Here is an 18866-nt window from a genome sequence, read left to right as displayed (position 1 = left end):
GGTGACGGTCTTGAATTAAGGGCTGTTTGTAGGAGTTCTGATGGAGCAGTTGACGTTCCTATTTACACTGGCTCTGAAGTGCCACCATCCCCCCCCCCTTCCTTATCTTCAGCATATTTCCCCCACTTTCTGCATGTGTAAAAGCTTTTTCACGCCGACACAGACAGACTGAAGACTGCTGCCGTCGTTTTTTTTGTTCTTTTTTAACCTTTAGTCGTTGCTTCTATTATCTCTGCTTACTTCAACTCATACATAATTAACTATACTCATCATTACACACTCAAAGCTTCAGTCTAATATCAGGTTATCAAAAAAATGCCACCTCCAGACCGGAGCCATTTCGGGGGATACGATATTTCCACGGCACTTTGTTTAGTCCCTGTTCCCTGCAGTCGAAACGCAAGTTGGCAGGAGAAGGAGTCTCCAAAATCCCTTGTCCTTGGAATAAGTTCCTGGGGTTGGAAATGCAGCTTAAATTCTTATTCGTCAAGCCATGCCAGGCACCATTCCTGTCTGCCGTGCTTTTTTTTTTTTTTTTTGCCATTCTGGTTTTAAAATACGGGTTGAATCTCAAATATAAGGACAAACTTCACGGCAACCTTCTCTCTACAATATTAGACACACGCTCACTATAAGATTTGAAAGTAATGGCATATGGCACATTAAAGGATAGCAGAAGACTATTAAACCTGAAGGAGCAGTCGGACACTAATGCACACCTTAAAATGATCTCATGTAATTCAACAGGATCTGCTGGAGAAGCAGCTGTTTGCAACCTGGAGACTGCTGCTCAGCAAATTGTAGTAATGTGAGCGGTACTTTAAAGTGGGAAGAAATTAAAGCAGTTAACTGAATATGGATCAGAAAATGGTTGGGGGAAAGATGATGGACACGATTGTCTGTTTTTTTTTTTTGTGAATACTTTCAGAATGTCAGTTTAATTTTGGTCGACTGTTGCTTACCTGTGTTAGCCTTAAGGGCTCCGAGGCTTGCCGCAGTTCGACAATATCAGTGTAGTTTGAGAGGTTGAAAAATTAATTTTTACAGTTACAACAGGTTCTGTCCAAGTTCATCGGGGGAGTGAACATGTGTTCAAACGTCTAAAAACAGCTTGGCTCTGTACGATGACCTTAGAAAATGCAGTAAACAATCTAGCTGACCGTCTCAAGTAAAGTTTAGACAACTGGAAAGTAGATCACACTTAAATCGGTTTGTCCTGTCATTTGGTTCCAGCTCCTTCAGCACAAAGTTCAGTATTTCAATGTAAAAGAGAGTAATTTCATAGTCATACTAACAAACAAAAACAGTGGCTACCTGTTGAGAGAAAAACGTTTTTTTTTTGCCAGACATCGAAATGAACGGGGAGAAGAAGGAGGAACAATGGAGCCGTCCTCATCCCCACTATTAGTTTCTTCGCTGCGTTAAGATAATACCATCAGTAATATCTTAACTTACTTTGCTTTTCACACTCTGAGCAAACATACCGTGCTATACTGTCTTGCTAAAGAGGAAAAAACTGAGTGGCAGCATTTAGAGCAGTTACATCTGTGTTGGTAATACACACACAACTAATAACCCACCTGCAGTCTCTTAATTGCCTCTTACCTTTTTGCTGCCTGCTCATTATGTTCACTCACTCTCTATCCTGTAGACCTTTCTAACTCTCAACTCTTTTTTTTTTTTCTTTTCTCCTACACATGCCACTCTCGTCCCCAGCCACAATAGGTGGCTTCGCGGAACACTGAGATTTCTCTTTTCTGAATGCTTCCATTGAAATCCAAAAGTAGATGACACTGTTGTGTTGTTTACATTTTCAGAGAACCGGCACCTGCTGAATCAGGTAAGGAAAAGCAAAGAGACACGAATAACTTTTAAAAAGAGGATGAATGATGGCTCATGATGTTTAAAGACTACCCAAAGGAGCAAAATATCATCACAGCTGTATTTTACATTCATCAGTCATCAAAAGCCAAACAAATTCTTGCTTCCCCACTGATTATGATTGCAGCCATTTTCCCCAGCTGTCTGCACATGTTTACAACCAACCTGTATCTGCAGGAATACATCTCTTAAATTTGGTGTGTGGAGAAGATTGCCTTCAATTGCAATTAATTATGCATCTTTATTTTTCCTGTTTATTTCTTGTTCTATTAGCTCATTAAGCCGTTCTAATTTTGTTCAAAAGGTAAGACTGAACCGAAAGAGCATAGCCAGCAAGCTGCAGATAAGGATATAGAGCATCCCAGGAGGACTACAGTTGGTCAGCGAAATACAAAGATCAGGTTGTTAAGACTAAACGCTTGTACCGACGCATGCATAAATGTATTTTCACTGCATGATAAGGAAATGCACAGATGCTTGCTAGCTTAAAAAACAGAAAACATGCCAAAGCTATGCAGATATCCCATGCACTGGTCCTCAGGAGGGTAGAAAGAAAACAAAAACGTTCCCATTCCCTCGATCTGTTACCTCACACATAAACACACACACACACACACACACACACCCACTGTTTGATCCACCTGTAAAAGGATCAGATTTACCGCACAAACACACTCACCTCATCGAACCCTAACCTCACCGTGGCAACAGCATTCACAGAGCAACACAAAGAAATGTTCTCCTTTGACCCCAAGCTCTGTGCAGGCCCATGTTATGTCAGTGAATTTTTAGGAGACACACTAAATTCTATACGTGCATTTTTCAAAGTGTTATACAGTATGTTCATACTAGTCCTTTATTGTTGTTCTGCGCTATGGTCACACAGCACGGTAACACGTCTAGTTGAGTCGAGCAACGGTTGCATTTCAACTTGGTCATTTAATTGGAGTATTATCATTGTGCCGGTGTAGGTGCACAGGAGTGGAACTGAGCTATTGACTGAAGTGTGCGAGGCTGCTGTGACACGGTGGACGCTGTGAGACAATGTTCAAGACATTTTGCAGCTTTTAACTTTCTCTGTGGGAGATAATTGTGGATATAAGTGTAGCCGAAGTCACTGCACAGACGAATGCGATTTTGTGAATGTGCACAAGATTGAGCATGTTAAAAATGGGTTGTACCTGGAAAAGGGAAATCCGACCTGGGAGGTGTATGTACCCCATAAATGAGATGTTCTTTACACTTGAAAATGTATGAACACTTTGACACAATGAAAACAGAAATACAAGTAAGGCTGAGCATGTGATCAATTGTGTACAGAAGCTTTCACACTCAACAGGGCAAAAACTATTTTTTCCGGAATAGAAACAAGAATGATGTTTTCAGACAAAGCAATGGATTCCAATTTATTTGGAAGGACTTGTTTAGTCAATGACAGACACAGTATAAACTATGTATATGTACAGCAAAGGCTTTTTAATCAACATATATCAGTACAGCTCCAGATCAGTTTGAAATCTGATTTTTGCCTCACAGTGCGTTCACCTGGACACTGCATGCTTAAATTGCTGTTGCTGGAGGGATCTCACGGTGTGCGTTTACCACTGTTGAGGAATGCATAAGTACTTCTTTTGCCCAGGCAAAAATAATGAGGCAACAGGAATGCCACAACTCTGCAATGTTTAGTAACATTAACTTATTATGAAGCTCATATCTTCATCTCCAGATGGGTGCAGCCTCAGTGGAAATACTGCTAACAAGCCAGACTAATAAGCAGATCCGAAGCCCTCGGTGCAGCATATTGAGCAGATAGCTTTTCGCAGGATGAAAGCGTTAAACTTTGACTTGGTCTACATGAGGCCCAGAGTGGATGAATTTCCATAAGAAAGTGCAACACAGCAGAAAAGTGGAGTTTTAATGTGGTACTCGGGAGAAGGGAGGGGAAAAAAAAAAAACCTGAGTTCTGATCAAAACACCACAATGGCTCCATCTTGTTGGGAACACACATACACAGATACGCATGCAGGATGTTGTCAGTGTGGGTGTATATGTTTAAATGTGTATGTCGGTGAACTTGTGTGACTGAGGGACATAAATTTGTTTATACAATCAGAATGCGGGGATACTATAGCATACATTTTTCTAAATTTCACTATGAAGACATGGTTTAGGGCTAGTGTAATAGGAAACGTAAGGGCTAGATTCTGGGCAATGGATGCAAGGCAATTTATGGCCCTTCTACAGCCTTGTGAAAAAGAAAGTGCACCCTCCATCGACTGAAATTTATGTATCACAATGAAAGATTACCTGGTCCTTACCGGGTCTTAAAGTTGGGTAAATACCACTAACACCTTGCACCATCCCATTATTCATTCAACAAGAAGTAAGCCCGAATGCAGAAGTAGTGGGTGAAAAACTAAGGACACCCTCACTTATTCCATAGGTGTTACAAAACGTAAGGAGCAGTCAGGCGCTACTATTTAAATGCTGTTATCAAAAGAAAGCAAAGTTTGAGCACCTCTGAAAAACCCAACGATTAAGTCAAAGTTCAGACCTCAACCTGAGTGAAAAGCTGTGGCAGAACCCAAAAAAGAGCTGTGCATGAATTAATGCTGCAAATCTCAGGGCACTGAAGCGACATAGTAAAGAGGAGTGGACCAAAATGTGATGTGAGAGCGACCGACGGCATCTTACAGCAAATGATTACATCAAGTTATTTGATGAAAGATGGATTTACAAGCTACTGAAATCTGGGAAAGTACTTAGCTTTTCACACAATGCTTGTGCATTGGGCTTAGCTCTGATAAAAAAAAATAATAATAGCGCTGTGTAATATAGTGTTCATCTGAGATGGTATTTACCTCATTGTAAAATGAGGTAAAATTAATTTTTTTTTAAATTTTTTTGCCAAATCTCTTAATTAAAAGAGGGTGAACCTTCGTTTTCATGAAACTGCGTCTCCCCGTCGGCCCAGAATAAAGGTTCTGCCACTGATCTGACATGGAATAAAGCAGCGCATGTGCACTTAGTGCGCAGGTATTTCTGGTGCACTACACAGGGCCTTGCTGACAGCCTGTCAAGCAACCTGTCAGACTTGGAGTGGGATTATTATCTTCCTCTGTATGCTTGATTTCCACCAGCTTCAAAATATACTCCATGATGACAAGAATGTGTGTGAATGAGTCACAAAGACAGCAAGACCACCGTAGAGAGATAGAGAAGAAAGGTAGAGGTGGAACAAAGAGCATGCTGTCATTTAAAATGAGTATTACTACTGATCAGTCTATCAGAGGTATATATACTGCTGCATTTGAAAGGAGAAACAGGAATGCTTCTATCGGGTAGATTCACTAACAAATGGACCTCTATACTCTCAGTGTCTGGTTATAATCTATTTCCGTCCTGTATGAAATGTAACTAAAATTACAATACTTTCCTTGAATTGCTAAAGTCTTACTTGGCACCGAGAACATTTTGAGCGGTCAAACAGACGTGGCCACTATATAGAGCAGTGTGCAAACACACGGAGACCAGAGATAGACACATAAATCTACCTTTACCGTGCACATGTGCCCGAATACACAACGCGCTCGCAAAAAAAAAGAAAATATCTCCCTCTGTCTGTCACAGCCACACACACGTACCCCCACACAGAGAGCTGTCTGCAAACATCCTAAGCCTGACTATAAACACAGCTTGTGCCACCCATATGCCAGCCTGCCAGCCATCTACTCACTCTGCAAATTCAACCTGTTACTAATGAGATGAAAACAAACAGCCAATCGTCTGACACCAAGACCCGTGCGTGCCTGTTTAAAATATGTGGGAAGACTATTGATCAAAGAAAGATCTACACTGACTACAGTGGTATAGCTGTTTCTTTTAGACGACTGTCTGCGATGACTTAACTCTGCCTCCGTTTGTCTTGGTCCGTCTGTTCTTTAACTTGCACAGCAAAAGAGAGAAGACAGAAGAACAGACTTACTGATTTTCTATTAATCTCAGGGCTGACGGTTCAGTCCCGGCTCCTCTTGTCCACGTGCCAATGTGTATTTGAGCAAACTGCCCTCAACGTTAGGCGATCGAGTTGCTCAAGAGTGAATGGATGTGAGCAAAAACTGAAGTACTATTTCTCAGAGAGAGGCCAACAGGGCAGGATTGGACATGCCCAGTTAGCAAAATCCCAAACTTCAGATTTAACCAAACAGAAAAAAGCCTTATTGCTTGAGTCAGTGACTCTATCCGCTTATTTTATCCTGTGGCAGACTCTAAATATGACCTTTACACAAGTGCGCAAAATCACACTCCCAAATTACACCAAACTTTGCTCGAGACCCTCTGTCTTTTAATCTGCTAAAAGAAATGATGAATGAGCACAAGATTAAGTAAATGTAGCATAAATGCAGCGGGGAGCTGGCTGACAGACCGACTATAAATCCTATTCCATCCTATCAGGGCATGGACTGCGGCTCTATAGTGATGACACTCTGATGTTATGGTTGCCTCCGTACGGCTCTGTCTACTCCAGCCACTACCCCTGCACGACAGGCTTGAATTAGCCGTGGTAAACAGAACACAATGCTTAGATTTCACACATTATGTCCCGGAAAGGTCTTCTCCGTTTGAGAAATGGAAAAGCACTTCTCCAGAGAGCCCGTGTAAAGGTCCTCTGTGTGGCGCCTGGTGAGACTGAGAAATAACTTGAAACCACACCTTTTTTTTTTTTTTTTTTTTTTTTACCTGGCAAATGTCAAACAGAGGATGAAAGGGAACGGACGGGCTCGTGAGGGCTCAGCGGAAAATGCTCAGAATGGCTTAAATCTTTGCTTTCTTTTGTGCACTCTGTACTCGGAACCCCAATCTGCTGAATAAGATGGCTTGAATTTACTTGGGATGTGTCTGAACACTGAAACACACGAATTTGCCACTAAATATGATGGAGTTACGTATCGTGACACAATACCTAAACAGATGGCACTACACGCAGTAAAAAGATCTCGGAAGTTAACGCTGAGGAGTTGAAGAAAGCTTGCTGGCCTCCTGCCATGATAATAGGACGATCGCTGTCATTTTGCATAGTGTTGGAGCAAATTGCTCACACCAGTCATGCTGCAAAAATCCCCTTATGAGAATTACAAGAGACCCGTTAGGGTCAGCTCGTGTTCTGTCATAGTGCTGCTTAAGAGAAAATATGCACGGATCCAGAAGAGTTATGGCACATGTATACGACAAGTAAAATGACATCAGAGTTTGCATATATGTGACTAGGATCTGTCTGTAAGTGCGTGTGCATGTGGGCATGTAATGAAGTTCTGCCTTTCCAAGTCTGTAGTGTGTGTCTGTGTGAGTAGACGTCTATAGTTGATCCTTAGCACTGCAACTCTGGGAGTCTTTGAAAGCCTTAAATGAAATCTGTGCAAGTCCCTGTGTGCGTGTGCAAGTGTGTGTGGGCTCGTGTAAATGTTGTACCCTCTTCTCCAGCTGTGCCAGCTGCTCCTTGTAGAAGGCATCCAGAGCTTTCAGTTGGGAGTCTTTCTTCTGTAGCTGCAGAGCCTGCAAGCAGACACACACACACACACACACACACACACATATGCAGACGGAGCAGTCGGTTAAACTAGCGCAACCGCGGTCATTTCATTACTTTGAATATCACTCAATAGCAGAATCAAATCTAAATTCATAGCTTTATATTTACATTTGCACTCTCTTTTATTGAGCTATATTTTCAGCATTGCTTCACACAGACACATGATACTTTCAGAAAAGATGAAATAACTTATCAGTTTGTTTGTTTTTGGGTTTTTTTTTTTCCTGCAGCATAATGTGATGACCTGCTTTTGTTCATTTTCTAACAGTGACAGTGCAGCATGGCAGACAACTCAAAATACCCCAGTACACAAAACCTTTATTAGCATAGGATAGCATAAGACATAACTGAATTTAAGACATTACGGGGGTCCAAATAATCCAAAACTAAAAGTTTTGCTCGTTTTAATTCTCATCTGTTTTTTCAACCTCACAGCGTCCGACAGAATTTTAAGCTTGGTGAGTGGATATCTGTTGCCAAAATGTCATAATCAACTTTTCTCTGTTTTTTTTGAGCACAGGTTTGCTTCTTTGACTTTTCGTAAAAGAAGCAGATCTTTTTTTCTAGCCCTGTGGTCAATCTTTTCCACAAAATGTTCGTGTGGATTCACATCTTGTACTTTTCTGAACCGCTGGATAGTTCTCTCAATAGCTCCTCCCACTTTGTGAAGCGAGCACATAAAACACAAGTCATAGACCTTTTTACCTTGATGTTAGAAATACGTACTGTAGAGAACACATTCATGCATACAGCTAACCCGGAATCCATAAGGTGAAACATTCAGTAGAAATGATGTGAACAAAACAATGAGAGAAAAGGGGAATCTCTACAAAAAAAAAAAAAAGAGGCAAGCTTCTCCTATGCTTCTTTTGGATTAATTCAGAGCAGTGCTTGATCTAAGTGGATCTACAAGGTAACTCGTGTTATCTCAGCATGATTTAACAATGTTCCCAAAGTCTTTCTGTTTGCCAGACAGTTTGACTGACCTAAAACACCCCCCCCCCCCCCCCCCCCCATACACGTGAAGTAGGGCTTAAAAAAAATAAAACACTTCTTGTCATTTGAGTCCTTTTTAAGTAGCTCAATAAATGTTTTCAGCTCTATATTTCTGATTGTCTTTTGAACTAATTGTACTTTTTATGGTCTTGCTTTAATTATCAAAGTGGTTCAAAGCCCAGTTGGGCTGAAGAGATCAGAATAACAATCGAATCGAGTCAAGCTCACTGTCCGACTGAGATGTGAATCTTTCTTCACCAATGACACGAGTCAATACTGTGCAGGTGCCAAATTCCAGAGCAGTCCAAGCAGCCCGGGACGACCACCAAGACACTTCCAGGACCCTTATTGATTAGGAACCTACAGTCTTTATCTAACAAACTCTGAATTGGTGATGAAAATCCTCTTCTTTTTTTTTTTTTTTCTAACTGAGCAAAGCTTATTGTCGTGATCCTCTGATGTTACGGCCATTTTTGGTTTGGCTGACCTGCTTTGAATAATACCTTTTCCACAAAAATCTCTTTTCCACAAAATGGCTTTTTGAGCCAAGCTTAAAATCATGAAGCATTTTTTTTTTGTTTTCCTGGCTAATCGAGATTGACAATTATCTGACAGGTATAAAAACCAAAGTGATGATGAAGCGCGGAAAGTGCTTTAAGAAAAGAAAAAGTCCTTAAAATATGGATGAGGAGTGTCAGGATGTTAGAAATCTTTAGTGAACCCTTGATTTGACAAACGCCTCTCGACGCCGACTGACAGTCTGACTTCTTTCACATAGTTCTGATGTCGTGATTCCCGTTATGTTCGGCTAAAAATTCAGGAAAATGATATAGATAGGAATGCAAGTTGATTTACTTGGACGAGACCCTGATGAGCGGTCCAGAGTAACATCTCACTGCTTCAACAGAAAGATACGACTCACTGAAATCTAAGCTTTTGTTTAAATGACTCAACACTGTGTCAGTTTTACACCTGGCCTCGTAAAAGAGCAGAGTCTTAACTCTTCCATAATGATATAATCCAGCCAGAATGCCTCCTCTTTTTAAAGTGCTTCTGAATCCTCTACTTTTCTAAATCTTTCATGGTCTGCGTGAATTTTTGACTGAAGTTTAACGTGGTCTCAGACTTTGGATTCCGTCGCAAATGCACTTGACTTGCAAATCCATGCAGTTAAAAGAAGGCGAAAATGCCAGAAAAAAATAAATAAAGACATAACCTTTAAATCAAGCCTTTGCTCCTTGCAGCTTTTCACCTTCATCTCTATTCTTCCACTTATCTACTCATTTATACCAAAGCGTCGTTTGTCTCTAGGTCTGTGTCTCAGCACAGAAAAGGCGCCATGCATGTTCATAAAAACATGTGCAACAGGGTGATAGCATGCTGATAAATCTGCAGACATACTTTACGTTAACAGGAGGAACAACTAATGCATAAGGAAGGAGAGATGTGAAAAGGGTGAGTGCAGTATGCAAGAAAGAAATGTAGAGAAATGCATGAAAAGCTGTTCAATCAAATATATAACATGAAATTAGTAGGTTTTTTTTATGTAATACTTATCAAACCAATACATTTTCACTGTTAATGTATACAAACATACTGAAGCATCTTTAAAATATACTGTAAATATTTCAGCACCCCCGGAAAAAAAACCCACAAACATCTAAAGATAAGAAAACGGACAAAATGATGCGTGTAAGGAACTGAAAGATGTTAGAATGAATAAGAAGAGCTTAGATGGAATGGGTAACAAGCAAGAAGCGGGGGAATGTGAGGTGCAGGAAGGAGCATGAAACTAGGAGAAATTAAAAAAGTGAAAACAGAAAAGAAGTGAAAGAAAACAAATACATAGAAAAGAAAAAAAAGGCTTAATTTGCTTTCAATTCAATCTAATCGGTCACAAAGAGGCTTTTTGACCCCTAGATTACAATTTAGAGATATTTGTGTCATTCCAAATCCCTGACTGTCGAGAATTTCAGTTTGGAAGAAATTATCAACAAAGACTCTAATCGGCATATAAATAGTAGTTTAAACTTTTCTTTTTTTTTTAAAGTGACCCCCGTTCTGTGCAAGAGGACAATGGGAAGCAAAGTGAGGATTAGAGGGCAGTGCAGTAGGTGGAAAATCCCAAAGAGCAAGACTTTTTGAGAGTTGCTATGAAGCTTACCATCACTTCTATCTCATCTGCAGACTAAAAATGGAGGAGGAGAGGGTATGAGGAGACAAAGGATGAAGAAGCACAAACAGTAAGGAGTTACAGTTCAATATCAGAGTAGTTGGGAGCAATGCCAGTCAAACACAATATTAAAGCACTTAATATCACATATGACCCAATGAGAAACGTGCACCACTGATGTGTGCATCTGCAGCAAAATGCACTCACTTTCACAAGAGCCCAGATTTACAAAAATCAAGATAAAAGCCAAGTTCAGGCCACACAGGTGTTGTTGGATCATTTTCTCCTTTGTTCAGGAGTTTTTCGAAGTCCTCCTGTATTCACACTCCATGGTTGACTGGCGGCAGGGGTCACACACGACAAGATTCTTTCATCACACTTCACCCCGTCGTACCTTTTTTTTTCTTCCCGGCTGATCTCTATCAAGCAGTTTCAGCTTGTCATGGAAGCGTTTCGCACTCTCATCATTAATGTTACACCGTGGTGCAAGCAGCTCCAGGTGATTCACTCTAATTTGCCCTCCGGTTTCTTGAGAGCTGGAGGTTTTTCTAGTCACCTTCTCTCAAATCTGTCAAACGTTGCACACTGGAAACATAAGAGAGGCGTTCGCACGCTGCGGCTGCTGATCACTTATCACACCCCAGATTTGCCTCAGATCGGCTCCATTTGTCTGCCACTTTCAACATTTGGCTGTGATGTGAAACTCGGGTTTAAAAGCTATGCTTCAGGTGAGGCAGAACTTCATTTCAGCTAGAAAAGTCCTAAATGATTATGTCAAATGAGAAATTGCTGCATGGATAACAGAAAAGTTAAGATGCCATCCAAATTTGACAAATACTTTCATAACCTCTTCCACGCTGCAAACATCAGCATTAACCCTCATTTTTTGCAGCTTAGTTTAAACCTACAAGACAATTATTTCAATTCTGGGGGAGATTGCTTAGCAACATAGCTTCAAGGTACTATGTATGCCATGAGTCATTTTAACAGTCTAAAATATCTTTTCCCACCACTGTATAGCAGAATTAACTAGGACTGGCTTCTAAAACAGCCCTTATCAAACAAAAAGAGAGAAACTCCGCCTGTAATCCTCACAGATTAAACAAGCCATTGATGAACATCTGAAATATGAAGTACGCAAAAGTTTAAGCAATCCCAAATGTAGCAAACAGGCTTAACTGCTAAGACTGTGGGTTTCACACTTCCTGACTCTGTGTACGTTAAAATAACACTGCTCTGTGTGTTCTTGATATTTAGATCAAACAGCATTGATGTGTCAATCAAGCTTTTATTATGAAACAGCAGATTTAAATTCCCGCAGGCTCGACTGAACAGACCTTTTTTGTTCTGCAAAACTCTTTTAATTCACAGACCGGGCTCTGAGTATTCCTCAATGTACCTGTGCAGACAAGGCACTGATTATAAAAGTGGGCAATTAAATTGATTGCACAACAGATATCTTTATTGTCTGATAATGGGAGTGTTAATAATTATGTGTAAACATAGAAATCTGAGGCATTTGTTTGGTTGATTGGAAAAATGCCTTGTATGCTGTGGGATGCAAGTCAAATTTCAGAAATAGATCAACAATTAAATCAAGCAAAATGCATTTTATTGCCATCTCATTGAGAAATATATCAATAAAGAAAGTTGTGAAAAATCTGTGTGGTATCAACATTTGACCAAATTCACATAGTTTCTATAAACACTCCTGAAGCCCACTTAGTTCATAAAGCTTATGTGACAACAGATGGGCGTATTTGTCACGCTGAAAATTCAATATGTGGAAAAATCTAACATCAGGATTGCTGAGATTGACAATCTGTCACTATTTGAAGAACCCCAATGCACTAAATCTTGCACATCTGGCAGTCAGAGCAAATTAATGCCAATCAATATTTGCAATGCTCTTTTGTCGCAGGTCTGACGGGGAGCACGGTGGCACCGAGAAGCGGCAGCGGCGCCGAGCGACTGAGGTGAAGAGTCTTCACGCACATATGCACGCGTATACAGAGAAGGGAAGATTCATCATAATTATCAGGGCTGCTGAACAGCAAATCAAATCAAAGCCAATCGCCTGTGTTTCATAAACAGATCTTCGCTGAGGAGAGACAAAGAGCGAGAGGGTCTCTAATGTGGGAGATGCTGCCACTGTTTAGCGAAAAGATGCAGCAGGTGCAAGTTAGTGCCGATAAAGAGATACTCAAAAAGCTTTATTGTTCATTCTATATGTGGATTGTATAGGTAGGATTTAATTAAAAAGGAAAAAAAAAAAAAAAAAAAAAACAGTTTTCCCTCCTATCTGTCTCTCTATGCTGGTCCTGTTTTAATTTGTAGTTACAGAAGAAAGTGCCAGTGAATCAGATGGCTCCTCTGGTGTCCCTCCAGGGACCTGCGAGTCTATGGTAGATAACAGCCAGCCAGGCGTAGCGTTGCACACAATGCATTACACCACATAAGCAGACCAGGATGCGCATGCAGAGAATAGTAAAAAGCTTAGAATCTGTGTTGCTCTTCACTGTCGCAGTGTGCTAGGATAAAGCAGATACCAGCGCACAGTCTGCATACATCACACATGACGTCACACCCAAGTTCATTAGATGTGCATCGCACAGTAGGGTTCGCAGTGGACTTGTAAAATGGTTTAAAACCACTTCGTGTATGGCTGCCTAAAGCTGCCTTGGTATGCATCTTCCTCATTTGTGTCATTCCAAATCAGCGCACTCGTGCACCAAACTTTACCTTGAACTCTAGGTCTGCCAGTCAAGTACTCTGCAACAACATTATTAAGGGGATTACTTTGTAAAACAAGAAAAGATTGAGAATGCAATCAAACATGGTGAACAAAAGGGGCTGATCCACGTCCTGTGCTGTGGTTTGATTTGATATTGGTTCAAATTCTGCATCAATCTCTTTTTCGTGACGTCCAACATGTGCTGTGCATTAAATATCGCCATGAGCATATTAGCATGCTGATGATAGCGTTTACTCATTTTTATTTATCATCTGTAAACACATCCTTTATGATTCCACAGTCCATAATCCAAGAGTCATCAATTCATTCCTTGATGATTTTCGATCTTCTGAGCAATAGACACGTTCAGCTTTGATTAGCAGAAGTGAATTGGTCATTACAATACGGAGCGTGCGACCTAGATCGTATTTTTGACTGCTGCCGCTCACTAGAGGGTCGTGTCTACAGGGCGGCCATCTTGGTACAGTGCCACTCGCTCCTACAGTGCATTACATCTATGGAGAATGGTGTTTCTACACAATAAGAGTGATCATAAATCACTCAGTTGTCAAGCTATTTTCACGAGGTTTGTTTGTCAAACGCCAGACAGACGAAAAGAACCCAGAAAACGTTCAGGTGTATTCAGGTCTTTATTTAAAGAACCTATATAAACTACTCAAATTAATATTTCCATTTGACCTGAGTAGCATTCAAGCCTGTCTTTCAGCTCTTCATTCATGAGGTTTTTCTCCCTCAGATATTCAAGAAAAGCGATTTTTCTTCGCCCTTCGCTCCAGAGAGCTTCACTTAAATAGTGGAAAGAGGGATGGAAATATATAGTGATGTTTATAACTCATCACTCACTGATGTAGCTGGCCCACATTCTTAATTTCATCCCTCAGTTCCACTGTTTGCACTCTGGTTATGAGCTAAGCTGTCCAAGACGGGGACAAAACACACTACAGTATGTTTTAATGTGTACTCCTGTGTCTTTCAGTGTGTCTAAAATGAGTGGCAGAGAGCAAATGCTCTACAGGTTTTAATATGGCCAGCAGGGCCTTGATGCTCTCATGTGTTTGAAAGATATTCCATGCTGATACTCACAACATTAGAATGAGGTTCAGCTACAGGAAAATGCTGAGGCAAGTCCACTGGAAAGAAAACCAGCATTTTTTAAATATCCAAGCACCCTGTATCATAGCTACATGTGACGTTTTTAACAAATCAATACGTTTGGAAATCGGTCCAAAGTTCAGCGAATAGTTCTACCTTAAGATTGAGGAGTACATCTTTTCTCCGTAGGTTCGCCCTGTACCAAGATGGCGGCGCTTTAGGCACGCCATTCCACAGTCGATGCGGCGTCTATGTATATATGTATATATGTCTATGCGTGTCAGTGTCATAGGAGTGACATCAGCTTTGCTAATATGAGACAAAAATTTGTTGTCAAAAACTACAAAAAAGAAAAATAGAAAATAAATGTTTTCACAAAACTCAAGATAACCCCCTCCTTTATGGTTTTAATTGAAATTTAATTTTGATTCATGTCATTTAATTGAGAAATCTCTGTCTTTTACTTCATTTTGGTATCAGACTTATAATCTGCTTAATTTTCTTAAACCAACAACAAACGAAACCAATTTGACGCAATGTTCAGACACAAAGTAGCGTAAAATAACAAGGATATTAAGCACCGTGCTTCCAGAAAAACAAAGCAAAAAGGGCTTCCTTTTATTCGGAACTATATCACAACTTTATCCATGTTTTGCTCAACTAATCAAGACTTTCGGCGGCGGCGTACAGGCCATAAAATTAATTTCCCTGCTCAAATAAATTCCAACGGACTCAAATAGTTTAGAAGAGAAAAGATAGGAAAAGAAAATGATTTGCTTAACAAGACAGAATATATAAGACATTACAGCAAGTGCAGAAAAGTTACTTCAGTTATTAACAAGGTGTATAATTGAATACGACAGCTACTAGCCATGAGGAAAAAAAGGAGATTAGCTTACAAACTTATTATCGTATATTCTTCCCTCTCCTGGTGTCTTCTGCATATGAATCAATTCAGTACACAGCTACTTAGAAAAATGTGTCCAAGGGTGAGATGCAAAAAATCAAGTGAGAGTAAATGAGGAAAAGATAAGATGAAGACGAGGAAGGCATATGGGAGTAAGTTGTAATAGGTAACAAACGTGAATGAAACATCATTTACAAAAGGAAGACCGAACAGAAAATTGCAATGAGTACGAGTGAGCAAAAGGAAAAAAAGAGATGTGAAAACAGCTGGCAGCTAAACTAAATTCCTTACTTGTTACAATTTCTGGTCCTCCTTTTGTTATTCCCTAATTTCTATTTAAAGAAGTGAGTAGTGGTGGTGGTGTTCCAGCAAAATATCAGTTTTTTTCCTGGTCAAGAGGTGTCCTTGGCTGTTTTATGTTTTTTTTATTTTCAGATCTGGAGCTCCATTTTCCATCAAAGAACACAAGGAAGGAAAAAAACAAAAAGGGAATATGATAATGGGAAAATAACGGTAAAAAACGGTTGAATTACACCGAGCACCGTCATGTGTTTGATGAGCATTCGTTTCCAAGATCTTTAGATAAAAGGTTCCAACCTCGAATTTAAGTGAAGGATTTCTTCCAAGAAAAGAAGCGCGTGTTTACTGGTGGTATTAGTGCTATAATCAACAGACTCTGAAATACTGTTGAACAGAGGCAAACATTAACATCAGTAGAGTTCAAATAAAAAAAAAAAAAGAATATCAGACATCAAAAGCTCCCACTTTTTGAATATAAAAAAAGAAAAAGAAAAAGAAAAACATATTTCCACAGGTTACATATCAGCTAAAGAACAGTCATCCGATGCTTTGAGGTTAAGCTGCGGGGACAACAGATGGTGGCTGGTTGAGTTGTTAGTCAATGTGTCTGCCGGGTAGATGCCACATATCAGCAATGGAGGGCCAACTCCCTGATTCAGTACAAAGGGAACACATCAAGGGACCCCCAGTGCATTAGTGTTAACAATCCAATGGATCGCCAATACACCATATAGGCATGGAACATTAGTGTATTGGCTTGAAAGTATGTTTGGGACAGACAGGCATTAAATAATACGTAATATAATAAACTCCTGAATCTCACTCTTCCCCTGTGGGCAGTTTGTGTGCTGTGTTACCATCTGATAGCAGCAGCAGCCTGTTCTCCCATTCCATCCTTCTTTCTCTTCTCTCTATTTACTGGGCTGTGTTTATTTAACACATAGCTGCCGGCGAGGCAGTAAATTAGCACCCAATAATAATCTAACTGATAATTACAGCCAGGCAGCTCCACAGAAGGAGTGGGACAAAACGGGCCACTGGCCCTTCTCCTCCTCCTTCCCGCCCATCCTCCATTTCTCATCCATGAATTCACTTCTTTTGATTCCCTTTTCAGACATGAGATAGGCAACATAAAGAGCTTCATCAACCTGTTAAAGAAATGGCAGACAGCCATTCGCATGTTGGCCGCTTTTCCGTTAATCTTCCGCACCCTTCACTGAGATATGCCTGTGAAAGTGACCGAAAGAGCCACGAGCCACACAAGATATCTGCAGTTCGCACAAAGGCTGGACAGCGCATGCGGCGCAGTGTAATAAACTGTTTTCTGACAACATATCATATCACCATAACACCTCATAACTGCCTGCCGAGTGCTCTGAAGTTGTGTGAAACAAATGGAAGCAAATGAAAATATTCCTTTTCTACAATTTCAAGTTTTTTTTTAACAATCGATGTTGTAATTGGGAGAGTTTTAATGCAGGAATAGTGCACTCCAGTTATCACCTTAACCACCATGTCACTGGTGTTTGTCAGAAGAAAAGCCACAAAAAAAAAAAAAACTCTGTACATCTTTCAGTAGTTTCTGTTTTTCTCACAATAACGAATTGCTGTTCTTGTCAAATTAGTGATCATGGACCAAAACAGCAGTATATGGTTGAGTTGAACTATTGATGCATGTTCAGGCAGTTCATTCGGCTCAAAACTGTGGAAAAGTTATGCTGTTAATCATCTCAGATAACACCATGGTGCAGGTAAGTTAGAAGTGTGCTTTTATTTGTTCATTCAATAACGCAACCGGTCGGATTGCTCTGAACAGCCAATCATACGTCAAACTAACCCAACGCTACAGCGTGTAACTGGTAATGTGCAACATTGTGTTAAAAGTGATGCATATATGTTACAGAGTCTGACCTAGTTACATTATTATCTCAAATATTCACACGTGACCTCATACGTTCAGCTGCCCCCAGACAAAAGGGAAGCAGAAGATGTGTGAAAGGAGCTTTACTCCGACTGCTCCCTGGGTTGAAACTATCTAGACTGATAGCGTGATACGAACTTTCACCGTCTCAGGTCACCATCACATAAAACATTCCTTCTTCCCAAATTTGGCTTGCATCTATAGACCAAAGTGGCAGGCATGTGCTCCGGAGCTTCGATATTCATGTAAATAATAATAACACGTTAAAGGTTTCATTTGTTTTTTCAGTCATTTGAAATTTTCCTACATTTTCCTTCTTTTTTTTTTCCAAATAGCTCCCAGTCTGTCTGCCTTCCTTTTCAGCTCACTATCTGACATTGCAGTTGTGGTAAATGAGCTTTTGTGCACACAGTCAGTCTAATGGTTTTACATGCAGAACCGTGTCAGCTCCTGCAGATTACAATTACCGATACAACTCCGGGCTTATCTGTGCCTCAGCCTCTTCCACCTCCTCCTCCTTCTCTATCCAGTCCGTCACTCACCTTTTTCACAACACTTCCTTCAATGCCACTCCTGCCATCTCCCCGTTTCCTCTTCACGCTCATTTCCCCAGCATTCCACGTCTTCCCACAGCCTTTTCTGGCCCTTTACTTTTCATTCCCCTTCACATTGCATTTTCTCCTCTGCCTGTTCACTTTGCTCGATCCGTCTTTAATCCAAAAACCGGGAATAAATAGAAAAATCTGCGTCCGAGTTTTAGAGCACTTCACGTGTTTTCATTGGTTTTTAAACCAGATGCAATGCCATTAAGGAGAGTTTGATCTGAATCTCCAACAACAAAAAGAGCAGGGATTCCTACAACAGATAGTTTGGCTTCCATGTAACCTCAACCTCACAACCATGGAGAAAATAAATACTGTTTCAAATGATTTTAAAAGCATTTTCACCTTTGAAACTTAAGCACGGTACATATAGATGTATGCATCTTTAAATGAATCCCTTTGCAGAGTTTCTGCTAAATTAGTGTGGTCTGTTTAAATCGCTTTAAGGATATGAAGCCATTAAAATTCTAAGACAAAACCTGCACGCTAAGCAACTCATTTGACCTTTTTTTCACTCATCTAAATGGCATAATGGGAGTGTGTTACCATATGTCTGACTAAATAAGTAGTCAGAGGAGTACATGATAAAACATCAAGCAATTCACCAGCTCATATGTAATGCTATAATGAAGCATGTCCCATCTGCCTC

The 18866-nt window shown here is 40.3% G+C and overlaps 2 protein-coding genes across 3 annotated transcripts in view; both read right to left on the bottom strand.

Annotated features, from left to right (window-relative positions):
* Nucleotides 1–18866, bottom strand: part of LOC140271456 (histone deacetylase 7-like) — a 167780-nt gene that overhangs the window by 45156 nt on the left and 103758 nt on the right. The window lies entirely within an intron of this gene.
* Nucleotides 1–18866, bottom strand: part of chchd6a (coiled-coil-helix-coiled-coil-helix domain containing 6a) — a 74278-nt gene that overhangs the window by 40182 nt on the left and 15230 nt on the right. The window contains exons 5-6 of one of the 2 annotated variants that reach the window (XM_072367482.1): nucleotides 10632–10655; nucleotides 7351–7434 (exon numbers count right to left, since the gene is read on the bottom strand). In XM_072367482.1, the coding sequence (XP_072223583.1) occupies nucleotides 7351–7434; nucleotides 10632–10655 (108 nt within the window). The remainder of the gene's footprint in view (nucleotides 1–7350; nucleotides 7435–10631; nucleotides 10656–18866) is intronic. The other variant, XM_072367483.1, reaches the window with a different exon arrangement.

Source organism: Leuresthes tenuis, unplaced genomic scaffold, assembly GCF_036924035.1.
Source record: "Leuresthes tenuis unplaced genomic scaffold, fLeuTen1.0.hap1 SCAF_16, whole genome shotgun sequence".
Lineage (NCBI taxonomy): Eukaryota > Metazoa > Chordata > Actinopteri > Atheriniformes > Atherinopsidae > Leuresthes > Leuresthes tenuis.
The sequence above is the reverse complement of the archived record's forward strand: the minus strand, read 5'-3'. Positions and strand labels throughout refer to the sequence as shown.